Source organism: Mus musculus, chromosome 14 (assembly GCF_000001635.26).
Source record: "Mus musculus strain C57BL/6J chromosome 14, GRCm38.p6 C57BL/6J".
NCBI lineage: Eukaryota > Metazoa > Chordata > Mammalia > Rodentia > Muridae > Mus > Mus musculus.
In genome coordinates, this window is record NC_000080.6 from 63,845,707 (window position 1) to 63,872,191 (window position 26,485).

Genomic DNA, 26,485 nt, shown 5'->3' on the forward strand with positions numbered 1-26,485 from the left:
TACTTCCAACGCAGTACATATTTATCTCCTAGTGAGTCTATCATGGCAATTGCTGCTGGTATTTTAAAGTTCTCACTGCTTAACAGTGATGAGACCTAGCATTGTTCTTTCTCTAAGCCTTCCAGAAAGAGTTACTGCTTCCACTGTAATTTCCTAGTTTGACTTGATTTACTGGAGCATATGAGTGGGCCAGGCATGTGGCCAGTGGATTGAGAATAACTTCTATAAAGAGAAATCTGGAATTGAGGAAGCTATGCTGGGACATCATAAGCACAGCTCCTGTCTAAGGGGAATCAGTTTCACCACAATCCAAGGCGGGTGGCACACTGGAAGCAACATCAGCCTAACGCACTAGCCCTGATGCAGTTTCCTCTTCGGCAAGTACAGACAACACTCTTTAATGTCCTTTGCTAGCCTAGAACTCTGTTGTCAGCACACCCAATCATCTCACAGAGGAACATAGTTCAGTTCCCCCTTTCCTCGCTCACCCTAATGTTTATAAATAAGGGGAAGAATCCAAGAAGATCGTGTGGTTCATATAGAAAGAGCCTGTCTCAAAACAAAGTCAAACAAAACAAAGACAAACATCTCCAAAATCAATTATATTTTTCTTGATTTAAAAGAAAAAAATGAAGTCAATTGCTCATTGCTCTGATAAACACGCCCAAAACACTTATTTTGCTTAAAAATAAACAAACAAACACCTCAGCGTTGCTTCTCCCAAGCCCTGTTTTGTTGATGATATTAAACATTCAATGTGTGAAAGGGGAAGATCTGAGTGTTCTAAGACAAGGTGCTAAGCTGGGAGGCAGCCATCTTAGATGTTCAGAAATTAACCAGCAAACCAAATAATGCCAAGCACAAAAGAGCCCCACATATGCTACTGTCTCCTAGACGCCACCTACTGCAGATGAATGTGTCACAAGTCCTGTGCTCTGGATAGAGAAAGTCACGATGCTCCACAGAATGGGAAGATGGGATGTGTTTAAGAGAAATAAATGAGGCTTTCCATGGCAGTTCCTGAATGCCAACTGAGTGCTCTGCCTCTGGTCACTATGAATTAAGTGGTTTCATACCCAATGTGAGGCGGCTGGAGGTCAGAGAAGCTGACCTGCCTGAGGTCACAAAACTACAATGAAGAAACCACCTTAGAATTCCGGTGACAGGCATTAGAAATGCAGAAGCCACTTTGCCACCATGCCAGTGCCAACAGTGTCAGTTGGTAAAGCATTATTCATGAGAATATCTCTCAGGCAGGGCAGCTCCATAATGGTACCAAGTACTCCAAGGTACCAAGAATGACCCATGCAGACTTGTTCTGGAGGATGAACTTTTAGCTTTTCCCATCACCCCATCCCCTAATTTCATTCTGTCCCTTTCCTCACATGAGCACACCTGTTATCACAAGTCTTTAAATGATGCATAATTTGCAGAGAGGGAACCTGGCTGTCTATGCAGAACTCTGGGGATTTATTGGAAGACTATAGCATCTGTAAAGGCAATTAAGGTGGACCAGCTTCCCACACTGTGGGCTATCCTGTGGGTCAGATTAGGCTGGGAGCAAAGAGCATCTCCAAGGTAGGGGAGGGGGTGTGGACTGGTGACTAACTGGGGAAACTTAGAGAGATTTGGAGATAGGATCTCTTCTAGTCAAAGTGAGGAGTAGAAGTCCCTTTTTGCCAAAATCAAGGAATGTACTTCATTTTAGAGGGAGCCCATGCTTCCTCTAATGGACAGATTTTAACCAATCACAGAGTACTTACTGGACTTACATCACCACTTCCCAATCAGTGTCAAAGGCAGGGAGACTTCCTGATGGTGCAGAGATTCTTTCTAGGCTGGAGACATGAGTCTACCCACTTATGCAAGTCATTAGGAGGAAGCCCAGGGACCATGCTACCAGCCACAGCTCACAGATGGGACACAATGCATTCTACATCCTACACAGGTCTAGCTAATCCTGCGCCCAAAGCAACTCTTGTCCTAAAATGGCCTCCTTTAAAATCAGCCCCAAGATTCACCATCAAATAGGGCAGAGTGTGGCTTTCTTGGGACTTCAGAGAGCTTCATGAAGAAGGCCAAAGACTGACAGGCAGGGTTTGCAGCTTCTCCAAGCTTCTGGCCTGCTGTTGTCTGTGTCTAGTACCAAATGTTTGCCTCCCCCCATTGGTCACAGAAAGGGTGGCCAAGTGCCTCTCCAGTACCTCATGAACCTCCTAAAACACTCCAGGTCTCAAGAGGCAAGTCTTCCACAGGCCCCCTTGTTCTCATGCCCCACTCATGGACCTGGCCAATTCTTTTAGCCAGCTTCCTCTTTTCCAGTCTCTTGTTCCTAGGTGAGGCTCAGGAGGTGGGCCACCCATTCTCAGATGTCCTTCTAGATTCTTGATTTTTTTTTCCTTCTAGTACATGAGACCTTGAGAGGCACTGTCTCCTAGGCAATGGCCATCCATTTACCAAATGGAGGACTCTGGAGGACTCTGGGCCCCTACCCTCATCCTCCCTGCTTGCTTCTGTTGTTTTGCTTTGCTTTGTTTTGTTTTGTTTTGTTTCTGTGCAGTAGGTGGCACCACACTCTCTCCCAACATCCTGGAACAGTGACTGAACCGCAATGCATTGTGGCCAGGAGGCTCACACTTTGTTTTCTAAGAATAATGGGGAAAGCTCAGTGATGCAGGACTCCCGTGGGATCTTCCATTCTTTAACTACAATTTTCTAGTTCTTTTCTCGTTGAAATTGTTATCAGTTTTGAAGGAATAGGCATCTCGTGCTGGCGAATTGTGCAAAACACCACCCTCTCTCGTTCCTAGCGTTGGAAGGCGCAACCCCTTAAGCGCCCTGTCTCTGTTAAGACCTCCATCTGTTTTTCTGAGTTGATTTCGATTGGTGCATTCTCACTTATCAGGGACCTCTGATTCTAGAACAAAATCAGCTACTTATTCTAGTTACTGTAAGCAAACATAACTTTTACTGTAATTTGAAAACCCTTGCACTGTAATGGTATTTAAACAAAAACAACAAAAGCAAATCCTGTTGAAACTGATTTTGTATTTTTGATTACATCTGGATTTTCACATTTTTGTATCCAACCATAACCACAGCAGAGCTTCCATAGCTTGTGTTCAAAGCCTTGTTTTCTTTCCAGGTTGAAGTCTTAAGATTGTGTTGACACCAAAAGTTTTAGGGGGCAGGATTGGGGCCTGAATAGTGGCACTTGTCATGGAGAAGTCCCTGCCCTGGCGCCAGGGAGACCTTTCCTGGAAGAGCAAGCCTCGCTGCATCCCATTGCGCTGTGAGTTCCCACAACAGCTCACATCTCCAACAAAATCAAGGCCAACGGTTTGGGTCCAACCTTTGCCTGGGACTCTCTTGACTGAGCGGCCACCACCCCTGCATCGCCCAGCGTCCTGGGCAAGGGAGGACATTTTTAAAAACACAAAACTTTTGGAGTTGATTTGTGATTATGATTTCTTTTCCTTCCCGCTGGAAACGTGCTGGGCAAAAGACAGCATGATGTTACTGCCCCTCTGCTTCTCCAAACCGATACAGCTGTTGTGCTCTTTTGTTTCTTAGTGAAGAGCATTCTAGACACAGACCTAAATACGAACTCTTTGCCTCCTGTATTTCCAGTTAGCAATTCTCCCTGTGTATCCTAACTGTTGACGTGTTTTCCTTCTTAGCATTGCTTCTCATATTTTACTTTATTTTTTTACTGAACAGCAACAAACCCACAAAGGAACAAATTCTCTCTCTCTCTCTCTCTCTCTCTCTCTCTCTCTCTCTCTCTCTCTCTCTCTCTCTCTCTCTCTGATGTGTAATGTTGTGGTGTCCAGATTCTGTATAAAAATATGTATATGATGTATCTGATATCTGGCAGCCACTGGCTGTTACTTTAACCAATATAATTAACAAAATGCATAATGTTGGTGTTTGATTTTTTTTTTTTACAAAAAACTAGTTAAGATGTTGTGTATTTTTGCATGGTTAAAATGTACTTAGTGCATTAAGAAGTGTTGTGGAGGTGCACAGTGAACAGGCCAGTTTACTTTTTAATCGTAATGGTGACTGGTTGTCAACCAGACTTAGTCCCAATGATGTCTGTCTGCTTTCCTTTAGCATAATTCTATTTATAACTTGTGTTTGGTACTCAAGGTTCAACATAGCATATCTATCTATCTATCTCTATTGTATTTACTGTTCCTTAGAACCAGGTTGTGGAAGTTCATTCATCAGGTACAGCTGTCTCCATTGCTGATTTCTGTTGAATTAAGTTCCACTGAACAGCTGAGCAGTCCAGCTCTAAAGCACCAGGCCCTGGAGACAAGGGTGGGCATCTCTCCCTCTGAGCAGTACTGTGGTTTTCCCTTATCATGGAACATTAATTTTTCAGTCCTAGTTACATAAAGGAGAAGAAAGGACAAGAAGGTAAGTGGAAGTCTAAGAATTATTTATATTTTATACACAAGAGTACATATAATATATTGTAGATAGAAAGGCAGACAGATGGTAAATGTAGAGTTAGGAACACCATGGGAGATGGTCAAGGGTTCAGAAAGAGATGCAGGGCTTTTCTTGCCTGGAATGGCACCTGATTCACATGGAAGACTGAAGAAAAACAGATGGCCTTGTCGTGCCTCAGTTTCTTCATCTGTGAGATCAGGAAGGGAGGTGACAGAAAGGGTGACAGTTACCCTTCCTGGGTCTTCAGTGTACTTAATGCAAAAATGGGTCCTGAGCTACCTGTAAGACTGAACTGCTGTTTGGAGACAACACTTGCAATGTCTCCCCTCCTCCTCAGGACACCTAGACTTGCTCAGGGGAAAGACTTGTATTAAAGAGATGATTAATGCCAAGATTTCCACATCTCTTCAGCAAGATGGTTCCCTCACAGAACAGACAGAGGGGATATGGCAGCATCTCCAGTCAAGGGAGTTGAGTTCTTGCCCTAGAATCTTATACTCTCTTTGCCAAGTCTGCTTCTGCGGGCATGTTTATTCCCTGGGTGTGCCACCCCATCTTTCCCCATCCCAGACTCTGATGGCAACCCTTGCCAGGATCCAGCATGCATCGTTGGTACTCGCAGCTTTGTGGTGTTTGGTTCCAGGCTCTGTGACTCTCTTGCTTTTCTTGGGCAGATGCTTCACCCCTTTGAAAACAGGCTGCTTCCTCCTTCTCAAGCTCATGGCAGTTAGGTTCCCAAGGTCCTAGGGCTTACTGGTCTTACAGAAAACTATCTGTCCAATGGCCAGCTGAATGAGAACAAGTTCTTGACTGTCTCTTTCTGTCCCCTCTTCAGAGTTGAGGACTCAGAACACACTTCACAGGCATCTTCCTCCTTGTGGGCACTCAGGTGTAGGTAACTGTGAGTGTCTCGCCCATTGCTGTCATCTGCAGGTGGCCATTTTCCAGAGTGTACTGAGTACATTTCCTCTTTTCCCTCAAAGCCAAGGCTGACTGCAGAGAAACATGTCGGCACTGTTCCTCTCCTGCAGGCCCTCTGTGGCCAGGGTTCATGGGAAGCAAAGCCAGAGTGCTGATGTTGGCGTCCAGCCTCTAGGAGGCTGTGAGGACACTGACTCGCTATTTCCCAGGAACAAGCTCACTCTCTGGGTACAAAGCTGTAGAATTCAGCCCTTACTCTTGTCTGTTCCAGCTGACAACATCTGGAACCTCAGATCTGAATACCAGAGAAGCCCGGAGATCCCTGAGGACCTGAGTCCTTCTTTTTACAGTTGAGGCAAGCCACACCCAGAGAGAAGAAATAATGGGCAGGGGATCTCGGCAGAACTGATGGAACCATTTTGTCTCTCTCTGACGTAGGACCACCAGCTCACAGAGCTCCTTTAAATTTATGAAATCTGTGTGGACTATCCCCAACCACTGTGCTTGACTTTCCTAAGTATCTTCCATGATCATGGTTGATGGGAACACACAGGTCACATCCCACTTCACAGCCTGCAGGAGCCAAGTGAAGAAGGCTAGTATGTAGGACAAGGAATGAGCTGGTATCCTATTTATCTTTGCTTTTGAAAGGCATTGAATAGTGATGAGAATATCAGCAGATTCTCTATCTTTGTCCTTCCCATTGAAGCTGGATCCATTTTTGGGTTGTCTTTAATGATCACAGTAGTCTATCCATATATCTTCCCGTCCCTGAGACCCCAACCCTTGACTTGATAGCTTCATTCAAGGTTGTCTCAATTCATTCCAGGAAGAACATTCTACAGCTGCTTTTTTTTTTTCTTTAAAAACAGCCTTTCTCAGAAAGCCACGACTTTGATCCAAGAAGTCTTTAGGTTTACTTTAAGTTTTCCCTATTTCTTCACTGCATGTCTCTGTCAACTTTTATCTCTGAGGAGCCACCAGAAGTTATCAAGTATTTTACTCATGCTAAATGATAGTTTCAAGGACCTCCATAAATGTCATTTCCCCAACAGTGACGCAGCCTTCTCCCCTTCCTCTTGCAGGGAGCTTAGTGACCCCATTCTTATGTGGCCATTTTTTTCTCTGGAGGACCCTTGAGATTTGTCCCTTATAAAGATTTAATCTAAAATGTGCTTTTATACGAACTTTTGGAACACAGTCCACAGCCTGCTGAGGAGGCCCCTTGAGTTTTACTGTATTATCATGGATTAGGGCCACTAGGCTTGTTTTGTTGGTCCCAGCTTCCAGGTCTTAAAAGTCTTCCCCTCCCCACTTTGTCATATTACACAGAGAAACTTTTTTTTTTATTCCAGTTAGACTGGAGGCTGTTTCTTGAAAGAGATCAAACTCCTGAGTTGGAGGTTTTTAAAGGGCTTTATACCTTCAAAGAACTGCTGTCCCAGCCCTTTACAGCCTACTCCCAAGGGGCAGCCTCCCTTCCTCAACCAAGCCCCCCTATTCCCTCCAGTCAGCCCAAGAGAAGCCAGTGCCATAGCCAGAAGCCAAAAAAGGACCCTGGGCATACTTGGTAGTGTTCTCTGAGATTTCCCTGAAACCCCTGCAAGGTAATGGGTCAAATGTTAAAGTTCAAGGTTCTCCCTTGAATTCTATGGCTACAGAAGGCCCTCAAGTGGCTCTTTTGAAAAATGATGAATTTATATGGCTAGTAAGCCACACAGCCAACTTGTTCCCTCAGGAGAAGGAGCTGTCACTACTTCAAATTAGGAGCATAAGCCCTAAAACTAATATGCTTGATATTGGCAATAACAATTATCATTATTTTCTCTTTTTAAAAAGCTAAGAAACAATCAAATTTGCAAACATTCTTTCATAACCTAACTATCTTAAAATGGCTTCCCTGTGCACCTTCGGATGTCATTCTTATATATGGGCACCTCTGCATTCCTAAAAAACCTTCCATTTTGTCTGTTACAATTGGTTTTCTCTGTTCCCATATTTTGAAACTCTTCCAAGAATAGGCAAGGCTGATGAGCAAAGCACACTACTTGGCCAGCAGCTGATGCCGCACACCAGCCAGTGTTCACAGTAGTCCTCCAGCCCAGGGATGCTGCTCCACTGAGTTCAGCAGGTTCCTCAGAAGGATACATGCAGGGCTAGCAAAGCAACAAGGTGCCTGCCAGGATTATGTTCCTGAGGCTCATGGGCAGGAGTTCTGAAGAGTGCTGCCTGCTTCCCAGTATGGTATGACCAGAGCCAGAGAGACTATAAAGGTGACTGCAATGTCCCAGTGGCTGTAGATAAATGGCTGGACTGTAGTTTATTCTCTGTAGCCCCTTCCCAAGTGGCTTTGAGTGATCTGTCAGGGAAAGGAACAGATAAGCTAGATTGCTTCTTAGAGGATTTGGCTTGTATTGTGTATCACTTAGAAGATAGGTTTAATTGTGCACTAAAGTAGGATTCAAGAAGGAAGTCATCCACCAGTCCTCCTCAGCCATGATCAGTTAACTTGCTGCCAATATTGTTTTGTCCACATTCCTACAGCATGCTTGCCACGTTCTTGTTGATGGTTTATTCCTGTAATCCTTACAGTCCTGTTACCCACTTCCTTTGGGTCCAAATAAGACAACTCCTACCACAGAGGGACCAGGCCTGGATCTAGCCCAGACAGCTGGCCATTGTAGTGTTTTCTCTTGCAAATGTCTCATCCCCACCAAGGTCCTTTAGGGAGCTCCTGAATAATTTGCATCTAGCATTTTCCAGCTATTCCTGCAGGCCCTAGGCATCTCATAAAGAGCCTTTTCTGGCTTGTTATCACATGTGGGAGGATGGGGGATGGCCTGATTTACCCAGGTCATACTTGGTTTGTATGCAGGGATAGGTAGCTATGCCCTTTGGCAGAAAATATCCCCAGGTCCCCTTCTTTTACCCCAGAGCCTTAGCAGTCAGACCACCCAGCCTCTTGCCAGAGGTTAGCCTAGAAGAACAGGTAGCTGTTTGAGGTCACCCTTCCCATAGCATTATCAGGGTCATCTCCTTAGTCCAGAGCATGGAGAAAGAGAATAATAGTTCTGCTTTCCTTTATCTTCTGCATGTCTCCTTCTGAATAGATTCAAACCACAAGAGCTCTTTCCCCCATTCCCCAGAGGTCATGTGGAACCTCACAGTTCCATAGCCCTTATAGCTATCCTTCCATCTGCTCAGGGGAGGGTGCCCAATCTCCAGCCGAGTGTAGGTCTTATGGTACATGCAAGCATCTGGCCTGGTTTTCCAGGATGTATGGTGTTCAAGGCCACTGAGACAGACCAGCAAGATGAGAGCTGGGGTCTTGACCTAACTTCTGCATGAACCTTGGTGCTTCCACCTGCCACTCACCAGAAAGGGACCACAGGAAACAGTCTGGAGAATAGAAACTGGTTAGGTTGCCCCAAGTCTTGGATGAGCCTTCTTTCCATGGAGCCTCCCAAAGGGCAAGCCCTCTGCTATTGTGTACTGTAAACCCATGCTCCAGGAGCTGAGGTTTGCTGAGCTTGGGGAAAGTAGCTGAGGAGAAAGGGCCCCCTTCTCACCTTTTGTTCACCTTTGACCTGGCTGAATTTAGCTGCTCTTAACCTCTAGTTTGCTAAAGTCCTTATTGCCTTAATGACCACCTACCAAACAGTCAGAACCAGGCGAGAAGTCCCTCCCATGACATATCTTGGAAGCCTGCCTGTCCCCTTCACGCTGCTGTGCCTGAAAGGAGACCACACTCCCTCTCCAAAATCCAGGGCCATCTCTCACTGATAGAGCAGTGTTCCCAGGCTAAGGACAAACCCAGGACTGCTCAGGCTGAGAGATGCCCAGTGCCCATGGTGGCCACTGTTGACCCTGCTCCATTCTTTGGTCTCCACTGCTTCAGATCTGGACTCCTCCCTATCCTCCACCTCCACCTCCCGCCCAGAGACCCTTTGCCCCATCATGCTCAGTGCTGTTCCTGAAGACCATGTAGACTTTTCTGTTCTCTGGAACATTCTACTCACCTTCGGCTGTAGCGCATCCATTCCTTCAGCCTCTCCACCAAGCTCTTTAAGTGAAAGGCAGTGGCTGTCTTCCCTTGGACAATAATGAATGTATCTACTGTAAGTGCAGACCATGTAGAGAAGTGGCTGGGTTCAGAAAAAAAAAAAAAGAGGGTTTTTGTAAAGCCTGTTTATTTTTTTAAGTCAGTTTTGAGCATTTCTATTTTATCACCCTTCACGTGGTTTTGGGGAACCCAAATTGTATCAAGGTCTCATGCCAAAACAAGCCAACCGTTGCTTTCTTCTCCTTTCTCCTCCATGCACCATGATTTCAAAGATTGTTTTGGTGTCGTTTTAAATGTTTTCTTGTGACATGTACTGACGATAAAAGTCATCTTGACAAAAAAAAAAAAAGATTTATACATGAATCAGAAAGTATTTATTTCAATTTTGTACCTTTCCATTTTAATACATTATAATGTATTGACTCAACTGAGATAATATAAACAGTTCATTTTAATAACATGTGTGTGTGCCTTTTTTCTTTTATATATAGTTGGGGTGGGATAAACTCTCCTGGGGTGGAAGACGTCAGTGTTAACTGGCCTTAGGGTGACCAGAGGGAGTCCTCCCCTGCAACAGAAGCCTCTGGGTTGGGGGCTGGAAGCAGCTGGTGCTTTTGGGAGAGGAAAAGATGCTAAAGCAAGGAAGGATGGAGGTAAGTGGCAGCCTCCTGGGCAACGCTGACCCCTACCGTGCTCTACCTTGTACTGGTCTCCCCTCTGGCCTGCTCACTCTGGCCTTGCAAAGGAAATCCAGAGACACTTAAATTGAGAAGTTAGAGAGGAAGACTCCATACTAAAAATATGTGTAAGGGAGTATGGACTAAAACGTTCTGGGTTGTGTTTTCTGGACATAAACTTTTCCTTCCTAATGTTAAAATCCCTGCAGATGACTCATAGAAGTAAAATGCCTTCAGACCAACCCAGGGGCCTGCAGCAAACAGGCCTCTTATGCTTCTATTAGAATGCTTTCTGGAGTGCATCTGCATGCCCATATTCATGCTGATTGACTTTGGAGAGCAACAGTGGCTGCTGTTCCTCTGGTGACAACCTCAGATGTTGTTCCTCTGGTGTCTTTTACCTTTTGTTTGAGGGAGGGTCTGTCACTGACCTAGACCCTCAGGAAGTATGTTAAGCTAGTGGCTAGTAAACTCTAGGGATTTGGCTGTCTCCACTTTCTAACTTGCTGTGGATGGGATCACAAGCATGTACAACTATAACCCACCTTTTTATGTGGGTTCTGGATGTTTGAGCTCAGATCCTCATACTTGCAAAGCAAATACTTTACCCTCTGAGCTATCCCCTAACCCCTAATCTAGCATTCTATTGTGATGTAGGGCAAAACACAAAATGGGATATAATCATACTCCATTTTTATGTCTTTTGCTGGAAGGTGGACTGAAGGTGGGTGGAGCTAGCAAGGAAGCAGGGCAGGGGGGAGGAGAGATGTGTCTATGGGACTGCAACTGCTTTTAAACATCTGCAGCAAACAGACAGCAGTAACAGGAATTATGGACGTAATCCTCTACTTTCCCTTGCATATCTGAACATGGTTCATTTCAAGCCGTGCAGTCTGGGGGAAAGGTGAAAGCACATGATTTGAGAGAAATTCACATCAAAGTCAGGGTGTCTTCCTTTCCTAGGAGAAGAGGGAGAGGGAGCAAGGGATAGGGAGAAAGGTGCAGAAAGAGTACTTTGATCAGACTCAGCTGTCCACGACTCAGAGCGGTACACAAGTCTCAACAATTGGTCCATATCCCTTGATGTCCTATTTTCCTAGGTACCCACAACTTTCTACACATATAACCTTTTTAAAAAGCTTCATTTTTGATTACTTTTAGTTATTTGGACTGAGATGTGAAATGGAGTGCATAAGTCAGGAGAGGGTGCTGGATTCTCTGGAGCTGAGTTGCAGGCAATTGTGAGCTGCCTTACGTGAGTGCAGGGAATTGAAACCGGGTCTTCTGCAGGAGCAAGGATTGTTCTTAACTACTGAGCCAGCTCCAGTCCTATCCTCATGTCTTTCTATGTTCCCCTTCCCACATACCCTATCCATCTTTCCCAGGAGAAACACTAAAAGCAGCAGCCTGCCTTTGCTTTTGAATCTCTCACCCATCTTCTCTCTTAAAAAATATGTGATCCTAGCCCGGGGTGGGGTGGGGGGCTGACGACTAAATTGTTTTATGTTTCAAGTCAATAATTTAGAAATGAATCAGTTGTCAATAATATAAAATACATATTAGTCCTATGAAGGGCAAATCTGAAGATGTATGCACCGGAAAAATCACAGGGATTTCCTCTGAAACACTTTTCTAAAATTCTTCTGCGCTGGTGGCAATTTTTGACTCACAGTATTTTCAGCTGTTTAAAGAGAGGCTGGGTTCTGAAAAAAGATGTGTGAGGCTTGTACTGGTGTTTGTTAACTAAGATTCCTCCTCCAAGTGTGAGTGCATTCACCCTCCTAAATATCTGCATCCAAGGAAATGACAGGAGATATTGTCCTCAGTTATTGTGCTTTGGAAAGACGGGTCTGGAACTGAAGATTGTTGCTCTGTGCCAATGTGTAATTTGCCTGTCTTAGTCCATTTGAGCTGTTGTAACGAAATACTTAAAGTGGCTTATAAATAACAGAAAATTATCCTTCAAGGTCCTGGAGGCTGAGTCCAAGGTCGAATGGCTGCCAGATTTGGTTTCTATGAGGGCTGATTCCTGGTTACCAGAGGCTGTCATGCTGCTGCATTCTTAGAGCATATGAGAGAAGAGGACATCTGGCTTCTCATTCTCTCTCTCTCTCTCTCTCTCTCTCTCTCTCTCTCTCTCTCTCTCTGAAAAGCACCAATCCCATCCTGAGGCTCCTTGGTCATGATCATGCACACACACCCTTAAAGGCACCACTTCCTCATCCCATCTCCTTGGGGGTGAAGGTTTCAGCCCATGAGTTAGTCTCCTTATAGTGGGTCTGCTCTTCTCTCTGAGCTTCCATGTCCCTGCCAGTTGTGGGAGGGACTATTGCTAACAATCCCCGAAGCTACCAGGGCCAACTGCTGCCATGCACCCCATCCCTAGGAGGTTACTGACCTCTTATCAGCCCCTGGCCATTCTGTGTAGTAAAGAAGCAAGCATGAGCATATTTTCTGACGACAAGACAAGCATCGATTGAGCCATTCCCGTTTCTAACCTCCCTCTCCCTTTGCCCATCTTTCTTTTTCTGTTTTGAGCTGTGACAACTTTTACTTTTTACCTCTGATGTTTCAAAAAAGTCACCTTGAATCGGGAATTCCACTCGGGAATTCCACTCAGCACAGTCTTTCTTCCTGGGAACAGCACACCATGGCTAGCTCTAGGAAAGGATACGGCGACCCCTTGCTCAGTCAGGTTCAGGCTACACATGGCTGAATTCCGAGCCCCATTAGCCAATATTAATAATGAAAGAGGAATGACGGTAGAAGGCACAAATGAATCATGTCAACCTGCTCTCTTCCCGGAGAATCACTGAGGATTTAGCAGAGAGCAGGAGTTTCACTCTCACAGCTACAGAATATTTTTTACATAATGCATGCTAAACTTCACACTGACAGTCTCAGGAACTTTTCCGGTTGCCTTTTATTTCTACAATGATTAAATAATTTACTAGCTTACTTTTTTTTTTTTTAATCACCAAGACTAGTTTCTGCTCTAGGCAAAGCCAGGATAGAAACAGGTTCCATACAGTGCCCTAATAAACTTGCTTCAGACTCCAGGGCTGCGTGGATTGCATACTTTCCTTTCTGTCCTCTCCACACTTGCTCCTCCAATTCTTCTTAAACTGGGGTTAATGGACAATAGAAGTTTACGATGCTCCCCAAAGATGTTTTCAAACAAACAAAGGACAAAGACTTTCAAAGGTAGCTGATGCTGTGATCCAGGGACACTCACCAGGAATTCTACTCTTTGGTGAATCTGCCTTGTCCTGTAAAGATCTTTTAGAGAGGAGTGAGGGGTCATACATCAAAGCTGGTGTCCTCACTGAATGTGAGGAAATGCTCCTGTGTGCCCTCCTTCTTTAAAGCTCACCGTTTACCTGGGCTTGGGCTTGGTTATCTAGAACAGGAACCCTGGCCCAGGGAAAGGGAAAGGATTTGGGGCAAAGCCCAGATATCCTAAGTAGGTGATTTGGTCAGACCCAGCCCCATTGCCACACGGTCACATTTACTGCCTCTTCTTTCTTGTTAATAATTGGTGGTCAAGTACACAATCATTCTTGGCTGGGGGCTATCAATGTCCTCATCTTACAGGTAGGTAAACGTGACAGTCATGCCTGATTCTCAGGTCCTCCAGCACAGCCCTATTTCACCAGCACACTGCATCATAGAAGAGTTGCCCTGAGTGCATCGGGGGTCTACATGGTATCTTGTTAGGTCTGATGAAAAATGGATGTGACCTTCCTAAGGAAAGACAAAACGAGGGAAGAAGAGCCTTTGGAAGGTAAGGGCACTGGCCGGTGCTGAAGGCATGGCTAAACAAAGAAGATTTGAGAAAAGCTAAGGTCTATTTGGAAGTCGAAGCCTTGACAAAGAAAGGGACGTTGAAGGGAGAGGCTAGAGGAAAAAAGGGCAAATAAACAGCGTGGGAGATAGCTGAGGTCACACCTTTGGAGGAGACAGGACAGCAAAAAGAGGGAACAGAATGTGACAGGACGCATTGAGCAAAAATGCCAGGGAGAGCGATGGAACTGGGAAAGGCCTCTGGGATTTAAGTCTGTCACAGCGAAGACCACGAAAGAGTTAACATTTCTCGGCCGGCCGTTAAGCACAAAACCACGGTGTTTCATTTGACTTTGCCAGCTAGGTGGCTGTTTCTGCCTTCTCTCCCTCCCTCCCTCCTCTCTCAGCATCCCACAATGGGCAGAGGTAGAGTGTGAAGAGCATAGGTCCCTTCCAGTGCCAATACCTTCCTCTTCGGCCGTCTCTCCAGCTCTTTAAATGTACCCATGGTTCACAGAACCCCGGACAACTCTAAGGTTGCTTGCACACCCGCTTTCAGAGTTAAACTGCGAACTGCGCACGAACCAGCTCTGCCCCAGCCCTAGAAAGAATCTGTGCCTCAGTCCCCCAAGGCGGGTCCGCCCCTCCGCTTCATGCAGTTGGTAGCGAGTCGCGCGTGGTGACGTCAGTAGTACGCGCCCCAGCGAAGCTCTCCACCCGGCGTGCTTTCCGAGCCGGCTTCTTCCTTAACCGCGCTTCAGGTTCCTCATAACCGCTGGGCGTCAGGCCAGAGGCAGCGTTCGACAAACTTGAGACAATGTCGATGCTAGCAGAGCGTGAGTGTCTGCCGAGCTGGACGACCGGGTGATGGGATGACGGGGGCGCGGGTGTTCAGGCCCGAGTGGGGACAGCAGTGACTGCCGGGCCCGCGAGGGACAGAGAACAGCAACGTCCCGCAGACTCAGTTCCTGGTACTAAAGGCTCGGGTCGTGCGCGCACGCGTGCATTCCGACATTCAGGACACCGAGTCTCAGACTGTTGTTCCTGGAGATTCTTTCACTTTTCCAGGCTCGAACCAAGTGTCCTGGGGTTTCACAAAGATAGGTCCCATAGCATCGCTTCAGGCCCTGAATTCCAACTGTCCAAAATGTATTGGACCCAGAGGAAAAAAGCAGAAGGATTACAAGTGTCAGGCAGTGATAAGTTCTTGACCGGAGTGCAGGCTGATGAATGGTTTTAATCGAGACTGAGAGATAGTAGCTGTGGTTAGCCTCTGAAGTCCACTAATTCCCTCCCCAGAAGCTACTTTGTTCCTGAATGAGACTACGTGTAGCTATGGATTCTTGCCACCAGTTGGCAGTCGTGTGATGCTCACAAAGAACTGGCTTTTAACTTTTCCTGGAAGTTGTGTAGCTATCAAAGAACATAAACATATTATTTTCTTTTTTAAAAGATGCCATCGTGTCTATCGGGCAGTGGTGGCGAACTCCTTTAACCCCAGCCCTCGGGAGGCAGAGGCAGGCGAATTTCTGAGTTCGAGGCCAGTCTGGTCTACAGAGTGAGTTCCAGGATAGCCAGGGCTACACAGAGAAACCCTGTCTCGAAAAAACAAAACAAACAAACAAAAAAAGTCACTGTGGCGTTTTAGAACAAAGCATGTTTTAGTGGAGCACACTGCTTTTCCTGAAGGCAGCTCAATAGGTTATAGACTGGAAACTGCTCTTTCTAGGTAGATCCCTCTTCCTGGCAGTTCACCTGGTCTCTACTTCCATGAAAATGAACTAGTCTCTGCCTCACCCAGGCTTTAAAGATTTTAGTGAGGTAACTGGATGAATCTAGTTTGGAATGTCAGTGGTATACAGGATGAACAAGTGACCTGACAGCCAGTTCTTTATGCAGCAGGGCAGTGCATCTTGGGTCAGTATGTGACAGGGATGCCTTTCTTAGGGGAGAGGCGGGCTCCTTACAAACCTTGGTCAGCAACCCTTGGCAGGCATTCTCCACACATGGGTCTGACACACACATGCAGAGCACTGGTTAATATGGCTGTCTTTGCTGTGCTCATGAGCAAGACAGTGTTGTGCTGAGTATATTATATACCAGGTTGTTGAGCTGGTATCTATGGAACAAGTTTTTGGATCAGCTTTCCCTCCCCAGGTATAGCACTGCAAATTTGAATCCACAACTCAGTTTGCTTTGTGGTGCCCTCCCCCACCCCCGGCCTGCATGCTTATAGTGTTTCTTGGTTTTGCTGGGGTGTTTATAGATAAGGATCCCTACTGATTTTACGTGCAACACAGTGAGCTCTTTTGAGTAGATGTTGTGATCTTTTTCAGTTTTGAGGCCATTGATGTTAGTGTGCTTCAATGAATGCCATGGGTTAGCAGTAATGACATTCAATCTCCGGATTTCTTACTTGGCCTCACCTTTAGGTTCAGATTCATGTTCTATTGACCTAGTGGGTCATAGTTTTTCCTCAAATTTGTAATAGTGAAGCCAGATGTGATGGCTCATGCCTGTGATCCCTGCCAAGTGGTGGAGGATGGTTACCAGTTCAAGGCCACCCTAGGCTACAGAGCCCGACTGTCTCAGATAGCAGACAATAAAGCTACAGTGATAAGCTTGAGTTCTTAGGGACCAGTTATTTATATTCATTTCGGAGAAAGCTTTACCTGAAACCCAGGGCCGTTCCCCTTATTTCAGCTATTCATTCCTTTTTCCTTTCTTCCTTTACTTCTCTCCTACCAGACTCCTTTATGTATCCATGCATCCTTATCAGGTGCCACTATGGACAGAGTGTTTTTTATCTTCCTTGTAATGAGGTGTAAGGATGAAGGATTGATTATGACACTTAAGGGAGGGAAGATGGGTATAAACAGCACAGTGCAAGTGGTATGTGAAGTGCCACAGATGGTTCTGGAGGCTAAGTGAATCCATGATGGTGTTGAATAAGCAGAGATGTATCATCTGTTAACCATGATGTTCAATTGATTCTTTCTAAGGCCATAATGACTTGTGTATTGTGAATTTAGAATGTAAGTTGATCTGGGCATGGTGGTGCACACTCATAATGCCAGGACTTGGGAGATAGAGACAGTAGGATCAGAATTTGAAGGTACCTTAGCTATATAGCAATTTTTTAAATTAAAAACATTTTAAAAAAGATTTTTATTTTATGTGCATTGGTGTTTTGCCTGTATGAGGTGTCAGATTCTCTGGAACTGGATTATAGCCAGTTTTGAGCTGCTATATGGGTGCTGGGAATTGAACCCTGGTCCTCTGAAATAACGGCCAGCGCTCTTAACTGCTAAGCCATCGCTCCAGCCTGCTAAAATTTAAGGTTAACTTGGGTGCTACATGAGTCTCCATCTTACCAGTACCTTAAATAGTAAGTGTTGAAATGTGTATAAAAGATTTGGGGCCTTACTTGGGGACAGTAGGCAGATTTTGTTCTCTTAGACTCAGCTTTTTCTTTTCTTTTCTTTTCAACTTTTTATTGATTCTTTGTGAGTTTCACATCATGCACCCCAGTCCCACTCATCTCCTTGTCCCCTCCTTCGCCATACAACCTCTCCCCCCCCAAAAAATAAAACACATACAAACAATACAAGCCACACATAGACAACCTATCATCACTGAAGCTGTAGTGTGTCACAGTGTATTCCCAGTATGTCCTGCTGTCCACACATCTTCACTTGCAAATGTTTATTGCAGTGAGTCAGTGGTCTGGTTCCAGACCTCTGGCTTCTGTGACACCATCAATATTAGATCCTCATTGGGACTCCTGGTTATCCTGCTGTTGTCCTGTGTCATGGAGATCCTGCAGCTCCAACTCAAATCCAGGCCAGGGTAGTGGCTGAGCTGGTCAGCCCCCTGACTTTCACGTATCCACAGCACCAGAGCAGGCGAGCTCTCCAGCACTGCTCCAGCTAGCCCATCCAGTGCCACTATCCCCAGGAGGCAGAGTCAGCTCTTCTGCTCTCAAGCTCTAGGCCTGGCTCACTCACACCCACACTCCCAGAGTGTGCTGCCCAGTCAAGGTGTGGGGACTCTTTCTCCTAAGTGCTGCAGCCTATGAGGGGCTGGGACAGCTCTCCCACCCTCAGGGCTGACTCACCCATGCCTTTGCGATCAGGGACAGCTCCACCATGTCTAGGCGATGCAGGGCCTGTTCTCAGACTTGGGTTTTCATGTCAAAAAGGTAAGAATATTTCCCTTCATTGAGATACTGTGGAAGCTGAGTTTAATATATGTGTAGCATTTGGCCTATAACATGCAACAGTGAGTGTCATGGTGACTACACCTGCTGCTGTGAAGGTGTTCACTGAGAGGCTCTGGTTACTGCCAGTGACTGGATAGGGAAGGCTCAAATAGTGGCCTATTAAGTATTTTGCTTTGTCTCTTAGAAGGAATAGTTTACTTTAAATTTAACAAGGCTAGTTTTTATGTCAGGAATATATAGTTACTGAGAGTACCAGGGAAAAGGTTCTGTCTGTAAGCCCCGTGAACACTAAATGTGTCATGTTGTATGAAGCATGTGCTTGACTCACATGTGTTCTTCCAGGTCAAGACTAGGTGCTGATGGGATGCCTTTTTATTTGTAGGGCGGCGGAAGCAGAAATGGACTGTGGATCCCAGAAACACCGCGTGGAGTAACGATGATTCCAAGTTTGGCCAGAAGATGCTTGAGAAGATGGGGTGGTCTAAAGGAAAGGTATCAAAACTCTAAAGTGTCCACACCATGTCAGGAGATTAGGACTCAGAAGACATCTGTCTTAGAATCTGGGAGAACTTTATGTTTCAGATCAGTTTTTTTTTTTTTCCTTTCTTTCTTTTAGATCAATTTAATTGATTCTGGAAAAATAAATTGTGACCAGGTGGTAAATTAGACTTGAACATAAATACCGGGTCCTCTGGTTTATCAATTCAATTGCTGTAATTAGTATCTTTCTTAGATATTTTTTAATTCATTTCACATGAATTCATACTTAAGCCTCAGAATTTTGTGTTTTCCAAGAATGGTACTTAATTTTCCTTTGTAGTAGATACATGTTTTCTCCAGTTTCTTATATTCTGCAGTGGGGCTTCTACTGTGAAACTGCTTCTGTCAGGGTTGCAGGGCTCTTGTGTTTGCATCCAATGGGCATATGGTATCCTTAAGTCCCCTCACCCCTCGGCAGCGTTCTGAGCAGTGTCTGCTCTGTTGAACTCTGTTGTGGTAGCCTTACCACCCTTTTTCTTGCCTTATTCTTTATGTTATTAACCACCTCTATCTAATTCAAAGCCATCGTCTTTGTCTAGACCAGTGCTTTTCAACCCATGGGTCACAGCTCCTTCAGGGTCAGGTGACCCTTTCACAGGGGTCACCTAATAAGACTATTGGAAAACACAGATATTTATATTATGATTCCTAACAGTAGCAAAATTACAGTTATGAAATAGCAATAAAAATAGTGTTATGGCTGGGGTCACCACAGCATGAGTACTGTATTAAAGGGTGGCTACAAAGCCACTTTTTGCTTCCTCTGCTCAGGCGATCTCATGTGTTACCAGGCATTGGGTTATACCTCCTGGCTGTGATACTTGAGTGGCCATGTCAAGATTAATTTTTATTATAAGCTTCTTATGCCCTCAAGTCTTTTCCTTTCTAGGCTTTCCTGACTTTCAAAAGTGGTGCTTATCCCTGCATTCAAACAGTGCTACCTCCCATTGCCCTTCTTCCTTCGTACGTCCATTTCAGCATACAGGAAGCAGGTGGGCCTTTCAAACTGAGCTTTACATCGGGTTGCTCCCTTGTTGAACATTGTTTCCAAGGAGTACAATCTCCATCCCTGCTCTAACTTTCAAGGTTCTGTGAGGTTCCTTCTCATTGCAGGCTCTGTCCTTGCTCTTGGTATGTCCTACAACCTTAGGTGTAAGAGCTAAGTGAGGCCAGGAACCTGGAGTACTCTGCCTTCTTTCTTGATGTCCTGGTGCAGTACTAAGTAACAGAGAATGCCATGTGCTCCACATGCTCCTGTGGGCTTCTGCCACTACTGTAGCAGTGGCCTGCTCCAGATCATGTGTAAGATGTATGTTCAGTGTCTTCATGAACTCTTTATTGGCTCTTGGGTTCAAGAACCAGCATTGACAATTAAGAATGCATCCTTGGTGCAGTCTCTTTCAGAACCCTCTGGGCCAGTGGTTCTCGTTCTCAACCTTCCTGACGCTGCGATCCTTTATTACAGCTCTTCATGTTGCGGTGACCCCAGCCATAAAATTATTTTCATTGCTACTTCATAACTAATTTTGCTACTGTTATGCATTGTTATTTAAATATCTGAGATGCAGCATATCTGATATGTGACCCTGTGAAAGGATTGGGGTCACTACCCAGAGGTTGAGAACTGCTACCTCAGACTGTGGACTTTTTGAATAGATGGTGAAGAAAGAGGCAATTTCTCTTTATAGCTGAGAGAGCTATATTTAATCTTTCTGTTTAATCTCCACAGGGTTTGGGAGCTCAGGAGCAAGGAGCCACAGAACATATTAAAGTTAAAGTTAAAAATAACCACCTGGGACTTGGAGCTACAAACAATAATGAAGTGAGCAATTTCTGGATGTGTTTTTTGCATCATTGATTTGTGTCAACATCAACATTGGGATTCATGCAATGGGATGGTTTTAAGTCATGAGTGTGGTTCCTGCTTTGGGTGAAGAAAGACACAAGAGCACATGGCTTAGCTGGTCCTCATCCTGTGCGGCGCACCTTGCCTCATCCTCCTGGATCCTTTACTTAGTGGCCTCGAGAGGCACTCCTGTTTTTATAGCTGAACTTTGTAAAAAGTCTTTTTAAAGAAATGTTCATTTCAGAATAAGATCAATTTTTGTCTTTACCCACATCCTAATATTAGTTTGTCTTGTTAACATGGGTGGCTTTGAGAGCGGGGAGTGACCGAAGAAAGCTGTCGTGCTTCCGACTGTTGGTTTTCCACAGTTGGTTACGTGTGTACTCTTTTTTTTTTTTTTAATTTTATGTATATGAGTACACTGTAGCTGTACAGATGGTTGTGAATCTTCATGTACTTGTTGGGAATTGAATTTTTAGAATCTCTGCTTGCTCTGGTCAACCCCGCTCACTCAGTCCCTGCTTGCTCCTGCCCAAAGATTTATTTTTATACATAAGTACACTGTAGCTGACTTCAGATACACCTGAAGAGGGCATCAGATCTCATTACGGGTGGTTGTGAGCCACGATGTGGTTGCTGGGATTTGAACTCAGGACCTTTGGAAGAGCAGTCAGTGCTCTTACCTGCTGAGCCATCTTGCCAGCCCACGTGTTCTCTTGAACACAGACTCTGCACCGGCTCGGCTGTCAGAGTTCCAAGTTCAACACCACCTACCGCTTCCCATTCAGAGGCTGGCCTGGGAGCTTTCTTCCTGAACCCTTGTAGCTAACAGAACCCAGTTAAAAACTGGGTGAATTACTTTATGTAAACTGAATTGCTTCAGTAATTTGGTATCTCTGGCTAGAACAGCTACGGTTCTCTGGAATAACAGCTAAAATTTTAGCCACTAAAGAAAGAGTTTTTATAATGTTGACTGTGAATGCTGTTTTAAGAAACACAAAGCATGCTTTATGTACATTCTTAGGGGAAGCATATGTCCTGGAAATCTGTATGCATACCTTAACTTTTCAACTAACTGTCTGTCTGTCTGTCTTTCTTTCTCTCTCTCTCTCTCTCTTTCTCTTTCTTTCTTTCTTTCTTTCTTTCTTTCTTTCTTTCTTTCTTTCTTTCTTTCTTTCTTTCTTTCTTTCTTTCTATCATTCAAAACAGAGTTTCTCTGTGTAATAGTCCTGGAACTCACTTTGTAGATTAGGCTGGCCATGAACTCACAGATATCTGCCTGCCTCTGCCTCCTGAGTGCTAGGATAAAAGGTGTGTGCCACCACATCCTGCTTAAACTTTCTTAATAAGAAATGCTTGTGTATAGTGCACGGGGCAAACTCCTGCTCAGAAACCCTGCTTCCAGCTGGTTCTCATTGTTTGGAGGTCATTATTAGTGAACACCTTACAGTTGAATCTCACTGATTCAGAGACTTAGGGTCTCCTTCCACAGAGTTCTGTGAAGTTGCTGCTGACACAGTAGTTAGAATTCAGCAGACTAGTCCAAGTTTTTGTTGAGCAAAGAGGAGGACTCTGCTCTCATGGTTCCTGTTTTTCATGTTCATGGTGTGTGCCTGCCTCCCACCCCCAGAGTTTAGTTTATTTTAATGGGTATGGGTGTTTTACTTGTGCCTGTGTGTTGGTATCACATACTTGCAGTACCCATGGATGCCAGAAGAGGGTGTGGGATCACTTGGGACTGGAAATACAGACAGATGTGACTTGCAGCGTTGGGGGTGCGGGGGTGGGAGGACACAACAGAAATTGAATCTGCATCCTCTGTAAGCCAGTGTGCTTATCTGCTGAGTCATATAACCAGCTCCCAGTAGTCTCTCTGTGTGAGAAAACACTAATTTTATATTGCTCTAGTGTAATACTCTAAATGTTGCCCATTGTTTTGTGTTTGCTCTGACTTAACTGTTGATGGGTCATCCACATTTGAGATACAGGTGGGAGCTTCTAAGCAGCTTCCACTAAATATGTATTTATATTCTGTTGACTTTTTGGTGCTGGGAAACAAACCTGGGACCTTATACATGCAAACCAAGGACTATGCTACTGAGCTTTGCCCTAAATACCCCCTCTTTGATGTGGATCTGCTTAAATCTCATTTCAGGTTTATACTGTTTTGTGAATCCAATTAAATAATATTTTAATGAAACATGTACAATTTCACATTAATGTCAGATTTCTGTTCCATGTCTGTGTTGGCATTAGAGCAGGTTTCAGGCTTGCCTCTCACACTTTCTGGTGCTTCCAGGACAACTGGATTGCTCACCAGGATGACTTCAACCAGCTTTTGGCAGCACTCAACACTTGCCACGGTCAGGAAACAGCAGGTAAGGACACTACTACTGCTGCTCCTCCCATCAGAGTCATGTTCCTGCTGTAGGCCTTTCGGACCTGGGTCTCTGATGGACCCGATACTCTTTTTATAGTCTAATGGCGCTGTCACTGAGTGAGCTTTTGCTCCCTGATCTGTCTTGCTCGTCCTAGCAACATTTTCAGTCGTCACAGCTGTGGACATGTTACTTGTATCTAGTAATGCCAGGACCATGACTAAGCATTCTGCAGCAGAAACAGCTGTGGCTCACAGCAAAGAATGCTTAGCTTTTGTGGAGGAAACAGCAGGGCATATTAAGAAGGGGCACTTGGATGCTTCTAGATACTGATAGTGCTGGTGGTCTGCCCCTGGAAGTGGTGATGAAGGGGTTCACTTTATAATTCTTCAACTATACTGGTTTTAAGTGTATCTATATGCTATGTACACATTGTGATAGAAAGAATTGTGAACATTTCTTGAGTGTTTCTGGCATAAAGTAAAATACACCATACGAAATTAATGCTATGTAAATACTAAGATGAAAGTCAGCTAAGCCTTTGACTACCAGAAACTGCGCCTTGGTGAGCATCTGGTGACGTCAGAGTGTCATGACTAGGACGTCATTCAGGCATGAGATGCCTTTGTCACTAGTGTCCTCATGGACCTTTGAACCTGGGATCCTTTTCTCACAGTTGTCCACACCCTTGTTCTTAGTCAGCGAAAACTGTCCTGTGCTGGATTCGGCACTGTTACTGTCACTGAGTGCTTAGTGCTTAGTGCTTAGTGCCTCCGAGAGTGCTCGTAACTGTCAGGTCACAGAGTTCTAAGAACTGATCTCCAAGATCCCACAAAGAAGGGAGACCTGGGATGGGCTGTGTGTATAGAGAAGAGGTGGCTTCTTTTTCAGATTTTCAGGAATTATCTGGAAAGTTCCATTTTCCTCAGTCTGATGGTGTCATAATCACTATTTTCTAAGTGAGAAGTGCCATTTCAGTTGTTGGGACCCTGGCTCACTCAGGACAGACTTCCCTTGTCCCACACTGATGGCCAAGGCTGGCAGGGGATCTGCAACAGCCTCTCCCAGAAATGTTTAAGCAGGGGCAGGCAGTGGGTGTTGTGAAGGACCCAGGGAACTTTGCTGTTTGTAAGGAAGGCTGTGCTTGACCTCACAAATGATAGTTGGCCTTCTTCATCCTCCTCCAGGGTCAGTCTGCATGGGCTTCACTTTCCTTGGTGCCCAAACCTGGTAGTATTTTAGATGATGTCAAAGCTGCATGCAGCTACCAACTTGTAGATATTTCCTGTCTGGGCCACTAGAGGGGGCCAGTAGCCCTGCTGCCCAGATAATGCTTTTAGAGAAGCTTGTCTGTGACTCCACTGCCACCCAGAACTGTGCTCTCAGAAGATTCCTTTTAGGGAAAGCCTGTCCCCAGGACAGACCTGCAGAGCTTGTTTTTCTGCGGTGCCATCCTTTTTGAATGCATTGTCTTCATCCACCTGAATTTTTTTTTTTACCGTACTCGTGCATTGCTTGACATCGTATTCATTGGTAGATGACATAGGAACCTAGCATTCTTTTCTCTTGTTAAGATCCCTTAGTAAATTCAAACTGTTTGTTTTATAGCTAAGCAGACCTTTTGTTTTGTTCTCTTGTAGAACACAAGAGTCAGAATGATCTTTTAAATTTCATTTTTAAAAGTTACCTTTCTCACATACTTGGGTATGGTAGTGTGTTTAAAATCTCAGCACTAGGGAGAAAGAGGCAGGAGGGTCTGTTCAGTGTGAGCCTCGTGTAAATTGTCAGTACATGGTCAGCCCATGTTATACAAGCAGAAAGGGCAGGGGCTGTCAATAAAGTACTTGTTCCACAGTCGTGAGGACGTGAGTTCAGATCCTCAGCAGCCATGCCAAAAAAAGACTAGTAGTGACTGTAACCCCAGGACTGGGGAGGAGAGATAAGAGGATCCCTGGAGCTCACTGGCCAACCTTCCTAGCCAATCAGTCAGTTCTGGTTTCAGAGAAAGACCCTTTCTCAAAATAATAATATATAGCAAGATGGAGAAAGACGCCTAACATCATGCTCTGGCCTCCACAAGCGTGCGTATGCTTTCACACACACACACACATGCAGACATCAACATAAACAAGTCTGTAATCTTATGTGTGTGTGTGTGTGTGTGTGTGTGTGTGTGTGTGTGTGTGCATGTACACACGGGAAGAGCTATCCTGTCTTGCTTAGGCATAGCTTAACAGGTTCACATTAGCATTTCGAGGGCACTTTCTTCTGCCATAGTAACTGCATATTAACCTTCTGATATTTTGTCATTCATTATTTTAAATATTTTGGGGTGGAGAGTGGGTTGCTGAGAAGTTGTTAAATGTAAATGTGTGGTTTGAAGCAGCATCCTCAAAAGTTTTTACTCAGGTATCCCCGAAAAGAGCTTTGAAAGTGTGCCCTAACACTTACAGCAACCCTAGATGCCTGTGGTGAATGGCAGAGGTTGATGCCCACTGTCTTCTGTTTAAAGTATGTAAGCACATACTTCTGTATTTGCCAGGAAGGCTCTAGTTCATAATTCCTTTCCTCTGAAATAACATTTCCATCTCATGTACACCATTGTATCTTAAGGTAATATGTTTATTCTTAATTTTTTTATATAATTGTGTTTTGAGTTAGGGTTGTTAGGTAGTGCGTGGTGGCCTCACATTCATGATCCTCTTGCCTTAGTCTCCCAAGTACTTCAATTATAAATTTGTACCACTATGACTAGCTGTAAACACTTTTATAATGGGCTACATTGTTTCCTAGTGAACTCAACACTTAATACTAATGCTTTCTTTTGGGTTAAGTTATCATAATTAGTATATTACTATTAGCATAACCAGAAAACATATTATAAATTCTGGTAAGTATTCATAAATAAAGCAGGAAAGTCTCTGGCCTTGTGTCTTGTTAAGTTGAAAGGTAGTTTTGATGAAAAGATGGGGGCCTGTTAACCGTATCTGGGTTCCTCATTGATCCCAGAGAAGGGATCCTAAGGTGGTATAAAGCATGTGTGAAAGGAGAGCCATGTCGGTTGTGGCCCTCTCCTTGGAGGAATGCCTGTGGACTCCCAGAGACAATGTGATCCCCTGGCTCAATCCAGGCTCAGGTCACAAGGTGTCTTTGAAACCGAGAGTAGCTCTGGTGGGACCCAGTGCAGTGGCTTAAGGAGCACTTAGTAACCTTGCTGAGCACTGTCTGAAAGCGGAAGTACTGTCTTCACGGTGTTCCCAGCCTGCTCTGCTTCATGCCCCGTTTTGAAATTACTGGGAACTCCTAGGGAGATATGGCTACCTAAGGTGTGCCTCAGTGGGCTTGATGGAGTCAACCCACCACTCCTTACTGCAGGTGATTAAATGATATTCTAGTATCAGGCTGTATCAGTGCACTTAGCCATGTTGAAAAGCTTTCGTGTTACCTCAGTATTGTACTGCTGCGTGTAAGACCAGGAATAGTCATGTGTAGATTCTGGTCTGAAGATACTTTCATTTCTCTTCTTTGAGGGTTTTATTGGCTAGAGAGAACCTTGCCTGACTTTACTTAAAAAAAAAAAAAATCCAATTCTTT

At 44.8% G+C, this 26,485-nt stretch overlaps 1 protein-coding gene across 5 annotated transcripts in view; it reads left to right on the forward strand.

Annotated features, from left to right (window-relative positions):
* Window positions 1–14,570: 14,570 nt before the first annotated feature.
* The window catches only part of Pinx1 (PIN2/TERF1 interacting, telomerase inhibitor 1), a 59,586-nt gene continuing 47,671 nt past the window's right edge, over window positions 14,571–26,485 (forward strand). The window contains exons 1-4 of one of the 5 annotated variants that reach the window (XR_003950903.1): window positions 14,571–14,741; window positions 18,510–18,619; window positions 20,397–20,489; window positions 22,813–22,891. Coding sequence is in view for 3 of the 5 variants with exons in the window: in XM_006519595.4 (XP_006519658.1) it covers window positions 14,723–14,741; window positions 18,510–18,619; window positions 20,397–20,489; window positions 22,813–22,891 (301 nt within the window). In the remaining 2 variants the exon portion in view is untranslated. The remainder of the gene's footprint in view (window positions 14,742–18,509; window positions 18,620–20,396; window positions 20,490–22,812; window positions 22,892–26,485) is intronic. The other 4 variants (XR_383213.4, XM_006519595.4, NM_028228.3 and 1 more) reach the window with 4 other exon arrangements.